Genomic DNA, 9,225 nt, shown 5'->3' with positions numbered 1-9,225 from the left:
TTAAAAATTTTTATTGGAAAGTCAGATTTATAGAGAGAAGGAGAGATAGAGAGGAAGATCTGTCTGCTAATTCACTCCCCAAGAGGCTGCAATGGCTGGTGCTGAGCCAATCTGAAGCCAGGAGCCTGGAGCTTCCTCCGGGTTTCCCACGCGGGTGCAGGGTCCCAAGGTTTTGGGCCGTCCTCAACTGCTTTCCCAGGCCACAGGCAGGGAGCTGGATGGGAAGTGGGGCCACCGGGATTAGAACCAGCACCCATATGGGACGCTGGTGTGTGCAAGGCAAGGACTTTAGCCACTAGGCTACCATGCCAGGTCCCATGGGCATCTCTTAAGAGCAGTGCTGGTTCACTTCTGATCACCTCCCTTTTAATGTGCCAGGAAAAGCAGCTGAGGATGGCCCAAGGATTTAGGCCCGTGCCATACATACGGGAATCAGAGCTCTAGGCTCCTGGCTCAGCTCCGGCTGTTGCGGCTACTTGGGGAGTGAACCAGCAGATGGAAGATCCTTCTGTCTCTCCTTCTCTCTGTAGATCTGCCTTTGCAATAAAGATAATCTCTGACCTTAAGAATTTTAAATAGTGAAACAGAGGAACACTTAGTAAACTGTTCAGAGTAACTGACATTGATTCAGCCTGGAAAAATATGATCAGATTCTAATAAACTACTCTGATAGATGTACGGAAGGCAGAACTTGCCAAAAGTTCTGTAATATTCCAGAGATCTTGAGACCCTGGAATAGAAGCTGGAGAACACAGATTACAGTATTACTTATGTGCATTTATAAGGTTTGTCGAGGATGGCTGGTTTATCTGCCAAATAAGACAATTAGGATAAAGGCATGGGTGTGCAGAGCATGACGTCTGAACTGGTGCACTGCAGGCACCGCAGGGGGAATGTGTCACAGAAGCCATTCAGAGGACTGGGCTGCCAGATACATCAGGTAGCTTTCCCGAGAGCTCGTTGGTGACAGTGAGTGGCTGCCAGAGAGGGGGGAACAAGGACAGTCATAGAGGTCTGAAGGCCCAAGAGACACTATGACAGACAAGCAGCTACTGCCTGGAAGACATGCATTAGTAATGGCAAGTGCAGGAGAAGCCTCAGGTAAGGCCAGATGGAAATTCCTTCATTCGGCAGTTGGGTCAGCACTGAGAGAACAGAGCAGAGGCACGGAAGAGGTGAAGCAGCAAATGGAATGAAGGAGAGGCGGGAATAGAGTTGGTGCTGTCAGGACAGTTTTTTTAATTTCACAGCTGCAACAAAAAAAATTATGTTTACTGCTTGAGGAGGAAGGATTACAAAGGGAAAAGCTGGAGATCAAAGTTTTTAACAATTTATTAAAAAAAAAAAAACAGGCAGCCTTCAGACCAGATTTAGCCCACAGGATTGTTCATTTTTATCTACTTGACAATTACAAAGATATTGTTATTTGAAAGGCATATTTTTAGAGGGAAGGACACAGAGATCTTCCATTTGTTAGTTCACTCCCCAAATGGCTGCAATGGCTACAGCTGGACTGGTCAGAAGCCAGGAGCCAGGAGCTCACTCCTATAACGGAGGGCCCAAGGAGTTGGGCCATCCTCCGCTGCCTTCCCAGGCCATTAGCAGAGAGCTGGATCTGAAGTGGAGCGGCCAGGACATAAACCCATGCCCAAATGATGCTGGTGTTGCAGGTGCTATGCCACCATGTCAGCCCCTGAGATGTTTTTCCACCCAAGCCAAGATCTAGTAAGCTCCTCCAGCTACTCAGGATGGCCTGAGCACAACAGTGAATACAAGCACAACAGCTGATATTTTCAAATGACAAAATGTGGGTGTTATTTTATATATGTAAAAAACAATAGTTCAGAAAAAAACTACAGAACTTAAAGTCAGATGAAGCAGATCAGGAAAATGGTTTATAATTAAGTTGTTTTCCTTTTCTCTGGAGAAAACATGACTTTCAAGTGGGCTCTGGCCTTGGGCACACAAAAAACCCAAGCACCATCTACACCCGCCTGCTCCGCGGCAGACTCTGTCAGGCCGATCCATTTGGACAGTGTTTTCTGCTTTCTCTGGAATCCCTGGTTGTCATTCTTGTTCTCTTACTTCGAGAGTGAAAGCATGGCTAGAGCGAGGGTGACACAGAAGCACTGCTGCATTCACTTCACATCCCAGACAGCTGTGCGGCGCGCCTGACACATGTGGCCTCCATCTCCGAGGGAAGGTCTCTAAGGCACCGATTATTTCCAGGTGGCTACACTCAGCAGCTGTTTGAAGTCTTCTGATCTCTCAGCAGCATTCAGAGCCTAAGCTGAAAACTCTTCTGGATCTTGCGCTTCTTGGTTTTCCTATCACTCTTCAGCAACTGTTTGTCTCTACTACTGTTTCAGGAGTTTCCCGGTTTTGTTCCATGTCCACTTCTTTAAAGAGCCAGTTTATTTCAAGCTCCACAAGCTGCACTTTTGCTGTAACTATTCCAGTCTATCACATGAAAGCAGCCGATGAAGCAATAGTTATATGAATGGGTGTGGCCAAATTCCAATAAAATCGTTTTTGAGAATGGAAGCTGGAATTGGCCCACAGCCTAGCTTTGCCAACTCTGGCTACGTATTCTCCTTTGGAAAACATCTATGGTCTCTCCAATTGGCACCCATCCAGCAAAGTCACACTGAGAGTTGTGTCTTGAAGCCTTTCTTATCAATTACCCACCTAGCAGATGCAGTGAAATGTTTGGGACATAAACCTAAAAGCTCAGCACCAGAACAACGCTCTGACCCTCTCCCCGCCCGACCCCCAGACTCTGCCCCGCTCCCAGATGGCTACCCTCCAGGGTTGCTGAGCAGTGGCACTGCTATCCATGGAGTTGCATATGCAGAAAATGGTGAGTCAGCCATTTTTTCTTGCCACCCCCCCTCTCTCAAATTCTAGTTCCTGAAATTGGAGGAATCACTGACAGAGGTAGTTTGGAAATGGCATTACTTGAGGCACAAATCAACATTTAGTATTTGACTAATAGAGCTAAACTTTATTTGCATGTTTATTACATGTTTATCTCGGATGCTGAGTACATGTTAGAATGGATTTGACATACAGCCTGGGAGAACGGCTGATACTCTCCAGTAAGTGGGTTCAAAAGGAATGTAAAACTACAAAATATCTGGTTATGAGTTCTAAATTACTATGGCAAACAATAATAAATACCTTGTCATTTTTCTCCAATTTTTCTAACATGGACTTCAGTATAAAAACTTGTGTAACAATTTGTTTCAGGAAAGGAAATAAAGGATACTCATAAAAAATCATGTTCTTCTAAGTATATGGCACAAATAAATTAAGACCTTTACACAGAACCCTACCTCCTATTTAAATTCCTATGAATTGAGGGGGATTAATCTCAACTGCAAATCTACTGACTGAATCCCACACATACCATTTCGTTTAGTCTGCAAGAATCAGGCTCGTTCTGGAGTGGCACACAGCAGAGCTGTAGCTAACGTTCCTGTAACAACCGGTGTCTAGAACGGGGCCGGTCAAATAGTGTGATCAGGGTCAGAAATAGGACCCACTGGTACCATTTCCTAATTTGTGGTTGTGTGTACAGCGCTCAGCATTCTCAATTCTCAAGATTAAACTACTCTAGGTAGTTTAGAGTTGGTGACACAGAACACAAGAAACTGAAGCAGAGACCTTGGTGGGTGGGTGGGGTCAGGTGGGTTGGTTTCGAGAATAAACAGGGCTTCTCACTCTAAGCCCCTCAGTACGCTGCGTGAGGAAGGCATGATCTTTTTAATACTACTAATCTTTAAATACATAAAAGAAAACCAGCTTAAAATTAGGTCCTTAGTTGCTATTAAATGATGCTTATTGTTCTGCAAGTAGCTGTTTAGAAGCATCTGAACAAACCTACCTTCCTCCTAACGCCACTCAGGAAATGTCTTCTATAACTCGAGTCCAATTCTAATGATAACTTCTTATGTAACTATGTAGACAGATGACTTATGGCTTTTCAGTTTTTAAAATTTCTCATTTAATGGCATGTTGTAAAGCTTTTCTAAATCCATCTTCCGGTAACAGATTCTTAAAAAGATTGAAGAGAGATAACACTTTGTATTAAATTTTTAGGCCTGCCTTTCCTGCATAGCAACATTTCTCTTAAAATGCAAGGCACAATCTTTTCCTTAGAAGAGGGGTTGCAACTTTTGTGTAATTTCGTGTACAGGTCCATGTTTTGTGTACTGTCTGGGATCTGTTACATTCACTTACTTTCTGCTTACAGTCCACAATCTGGCCAGGAGGCCTCAAGGAGCCAACTCGTGCCTCAGAACAGACCTCAACACAGAAGAACCACTTGGAAGAGAACAAGTCTCCCTCCTGTGACTGACTCAGAACCTGGCAGAGTGGTATGATACTGAACACTTTCTATTAGCTATTTTTTTAAATTTTCTGTTGAAACTTGTCATGCTACTAACTGGAAATCAACCTTTGTTTAGAAACTGCTTGAGTGCTACTTTTTGAGGGATCTTTAAAATTAATAAAAGATATCCATACAATTTAATATCCAATTTAATTTTTTAAAAAACTTAATGAAAAATATAACAGAATCAAACATTTAAAATAAGTATACTCACTACCCACTCCAGTAATTCATTTAATTATACCAACTATACAATATGAAAAATAAATTCAAAAGTGTAATTATCTTAAAATACACTACTTCCACTTTCGTCAATATTTTACATTTTGTATATATTCTATAGTGGAAGCAGAAATTCTCTCTAAAAACATATCTCCTTAAAATCTTGAGGTGCATAACAGAGCCACAGGCAATATGTGACATATAAAACTGCAGTGCAGGCCTCTCTAATTTGGCATTTCACTGGTACAATACAATGACCCAAGACTGTACAGTGCCTAGACATTCCAGTAAGAATCATTATTTTCTTTCATGTAGACTGATTAATACATATTCTACAAAGGGCAGTGAGGTTGGTGATTTTAAAGAGTTATGTCCTGACACAATTTTTAAATTGTACAATAACACAAACAACTTTGTTAAGGCCATGTTTTATTTGCTGATTAATGGACAAAGGCAATGTAATTTATTTTCAAGTATTTTCTTGAAAGTCTGTGCTCATAAAAATCATGAAAAGTTGGAAAGACTGTTAAATCACTGAAACTTTAAATATATCTTACACAATCTTGTTTGTACAAAAATACAAGTTAAATATAAACATAAAGCAATCATGATAATTTTATGCAAATCTGTTTTATGTGATCTTCAGTTATATATAAAAGTTTCTCAGTTCTGTTATTTGTGAAAAGATCAATATCAGGTTGAATTACTACCTATTGGCAAAGGGCCCTAAAAAGCTTACTTGAGCATTAGTAGTTTTTACATGGTTATATGGGTTTTCTAATTTGAGATCACCTAAATACTGGAAAAAAGAAAAGAAAACAAACAAAAAAACGGGTAGTGTGTCCATAAACCAACAAATAATTTGGCTGTAATGTATCATTAAACACAAAGAAACTTCACGCATCTGTACAGTAAACCTCATGTACTACATACTCACACACACATCTGTATACGTGCGGGCAGGCCCGTACACACACATCTGTATACGTGCGGGCAGGCCCGTACACACACATCTGTATACGTGCGGGCAGGCCCGTACACACACACATCTGTACACGTGCGGGCAGGCCCGTACACACACATCTGTACACGTGCGGGCAGGCCTGTATACACACACAGCCACACATGCCTGTCCTAAGACACAGCTTGATGAGGAGCTGCTTCCAGTTCAATGTTCAGCCGTGCATTTTTCCTTACTTCATCAAAGGAATAGCTTTTTGTCACCTTTCCATTCTTGAAGACGGTATGGAGAAGATCCTGAAGACATTTAAAGTTAGTAAATGTATCAGAGACCATCAAACTACTTTATTCATGCTTTGAAAGATTTATCTAAAAAGTAATTGAACAGAGAAGCTAATGGTGTTCAACTCTGTGAACTCATCTGATATACAAAGAATGCTGGTGTGGTAGGCAAACCGCAAGATACCAAGGAAATGGCAACCCACTGAGAGTTCACTTTCATGACAAGGAACGAGCTCATTTCATTAACAGTATTTTACTATGTGTGATTCTGAAGTAAAGTTACTATGCTATTGCATTCTTAAGCCAGTTTTCTTAAAAACAGAAAATGTGGCTAACCACTGTCTTTTTGTCTTGTCCCATGTCAGGAAGAAGATGCCTGGTTGCCTAGGGGAATCATGTCACTGAAAACCAACAGCACAGCAGAGCCAGTCGGCCAAAGCTTCCGTTATTCTCCTGACCATCTCACTCTGATGGAACCTGTCAGTCAGACTGTTAAATGTGCCAGTCACAAAAAAACAAAAACAGGTACTGATTTCTCGACTCATGCTTGGTGACCGGGTTAGATTCTGTATATTCCAGAAGTCACTGATAAATGTAACCTCTGCTCCATACACCATAGCAATGACAGATAAAGACAGTCAGGATGACATTCCCTTTCCTTCTGCTAAACCCACTCCTGTCTTACAAAGGAGGATCTGCCTGTGTTTTCTTTTAAAACAAAACCCAAAAACTCTACAATTAATTTCATTTTCCATCACCTAGTTTGAAGATGAAGCTGCATGACATTAATATTTTTGTTCTGTGTTGCCCTCAAATGACATTGTTCTAGCTGTATAATTTTCTTCTATAAACTTAAATACCACCTATCACAGAATGTTGCTCTTTTTTTCTTTTAATAAAACAAAATGTGGAGGAGAGTATAAGCTTTTACTCCAGATATTGCCATGTATCATCTACATACTCTTATTTAAATAGGTTTTTAAAAAGCCACATTCAAGCTTTTACTTCTACTCTCAGTCAATGACTTCATGGTTCACTAGGATATACCAACTCAGGGGTTTATCCAGTAATTGTGATGCTCAGTGGCATGCAGAAAGGGACTTGCTTCTGCCAGTCTGATAGACACTTATATATGTCCATTTTTTCCCTTAAATAATAACCAGTTATGATTTCATGAGTTGTGACTCAATCTTAAAGAAATACATATGCAATATGAATAATAAATCTCACGTAGTACAAAGAATCAAGATAGAAAGTAACAGCTAAGTAACAAAGTTTTGAGAGTATAAATAATTATGAGCAGGGCCCAGTGTGACAACTTAGTGGCTAAATCCTCGCCTTGCATGGACTGGGATCCCCTGTGGGTGCTGGTTAGTGTCCCTGCTGCTCCATCAAGCTCCCTGCTTATGGCCTGGGAAAGCAAGAGGACAGCCCAAAGCCTTGGGACGCTGCACCTGCATGAGACCTGGAAGAAGCTCCTGGCTCCTGGCTTCAGAACAGCTCTGCTCCGGCCTTTGTGGTCACCTAGAGAGTGAACCAGCAGATGGAAGATCTTCCTCTTTGTCTTTTCCTACTCTGTGAATCTGCCTTTCCAACTAAAATGAATGAATCTTAAAAAAATATATATATTATGAGTAGTTTCCCTCTAATATTGTTTCAGTTCAGTGGCTTAAAAACCACAAAGTTGATAAACTTTGAATTTATGAATATAACTGCATTCTGGCATGCTATGGACCAGGAGAGCATATGGGCTACTTAAGCATACTGTGAGTCTTTTCCAGTTTGGTTGGCTTGAATCACAAGGCTTCACTAACAGTCACAGAATCTGAATCAAGGTACTGTTTTTATATTTTATAATATTTAGATAACATAATTTTTATTTTTTATCCTATAAAGTTGCTGAGAATGAAATAAGACTAAAGAAAGCCATCTGAACTGGATACTGATCAATTTTTAAAAGAAACAGGGACAGGTGTCACGGTGCATCCCACTGAGCCACTGCCTCATGCAATGCTGGATCCCTTAGAGCACTGGTTCATGCTGCCACTGCTCCACTTCCCTAACGCGCCTGGGAGAGGCGCAGACGGCCCACGCACCTTGGACCTCTGCAGCTCCTGGCTTTGATGTGGGAATAAACTAACAGATGCAAGATATGTTTTTGCCTTTCAAATAAATAAAAAACCTCTCCAATTTAGCAACTTCTTGAGTAGCCCAGGATACTGATTTTCCATCTTTTAAATATATATATATATATATATATATATATATATATTTTAAGATTTAATTTATTTTTATTGGAAAAGTCTTTTTTTTTTTTTTTAAATAGTTTTTGAAGTTTCTTAATTATTTGAAGAGTTGCAGAGTTAGAGTCTTCCATCTGCCGGTTCACATCCCAAATGCTAGTACCTGGGGCCAACTTAGGCCAAAGTCAGGAGCCTGGAACTCCACTCATGTCTCATGTGGGTGTGGAGCAAAGACCTGGGCCATTTTCCACTGCTTTCCTGGGAGCTGAACTGAAAGTGCATCAGCTGGGACTCAAATTGGTGTCTGTCTGGGATGTTGGTGCTGCAGGCGGGGCTTAACCTGCTGTGTCAAAATGCAGCTCCAGTGACTATATACTTTTAAGTACTTTGTCATCCACAAAAAGAAAAAAAAAGTTCTGAAAACAATTTCAAAGCAAAGTAAAATATAACATAGAAACCTTTTTAGTAATTGTGAACACCAACTTTTTAATGTTTGGTGCTTAAAAAAAAAAAAATCAGCAGATACACACCTGACCATATTCCTCAAGGTCTCCCTTTCCTTCCTCCAGTGTAACAAAATTGCCGGCTGGTGTCCTATGCAAAGATAATCGGCCCTTTTTGGACCTTTTGTTGGGATCAGCAACTGGGTCCTTGAAGACATTAATCTGAAATCCAAATGAAGGTAAGAGAAATAGACTAATTAAATGTCTACCAAATGCTCACTTTAGAAATGCATATAATTTATGTTCTGAGGCCCTTTGTGGGTGAAACTAAAGCAACCCATTTTTGGCTTTTTGAAAAAGAACTGAAAGTATAAATGTGCCTTAACTGGTTTTTAAATATTCTAAAGTATCCTTTTCTTACTATTCAAAACTATCTGATATCCCAGTGTAATCCTCTTCAGACATTAAGGGTAGTACATAAGAAAGAAACATTGTGTACACTAAATCTCTGGAGAGGAAATCGGGGTCTAAGGCAAAGGCTGTCCTGGTAGTTCTTCAGCTTTCCCTTATTGCTTTTACTATTTCCTCCCTGTCAGCTGAGTACTTCAGGTTCAGAACGAAAGAAGGCCGATCTACCAGCAACAGCCAGCGATGCCAGAGGCAGGAGGCAGTCTCCTAAACC

General features: G+C 40.8%; 1 protein-coding gene across 1 annotated transcript in view; it reads right to left on the bottom strand.

Moving 5' to 3' along the window:
* Positions 1-4,045: 4,045 nt before the first annotated feature.
* NAMPT (nicotinamide phosphoribosyltransferase) overlaps positions 4,046-9,225 on the bottom strand; it is a 28,458-nt gene continuing 23,278 nt past the window's right edge. Inside the window, exons 10-12 of the mRNA XM_058681339.1 lie at positions 8,631-8,765; positions 5,695-5,872; positions 4,046-5,560 (exon numbers count right to left, since the gene is read on the bottom strand). Of these exons, the coding sequence (XP_058537322.1) occupies positions 5,750-5,872; positions 8,631-8,765 (258 nt within the window). The 3' untranslated portion in view covers positions 4,046-5,560; positions 5,695-5,749. The remainder of the gene's footprint in view (positions 5,561-5,694; positions 5,873-8,630; positions 8,766-9,225) is intronic.

This window comes from Ochotona princeps, chromosome 25 (genome assembly GCF_030435755.1).
Source record: "Ochotona princeps isolate mOchPri1 chromosome 25, mOchPri1.hap1, whole genome shotgun sequence".
Lineage (NCBI taxonomy): Eukaryota > Metazoa > Chordata > Mammalia > Lagomorpha > Ochotonidae > Ochotona > Ochotona princeps.
Note: the sequence above shows the minus strand (reverse complement) of the source record. Positions and strands in the feature narration are given on the sequence as shown.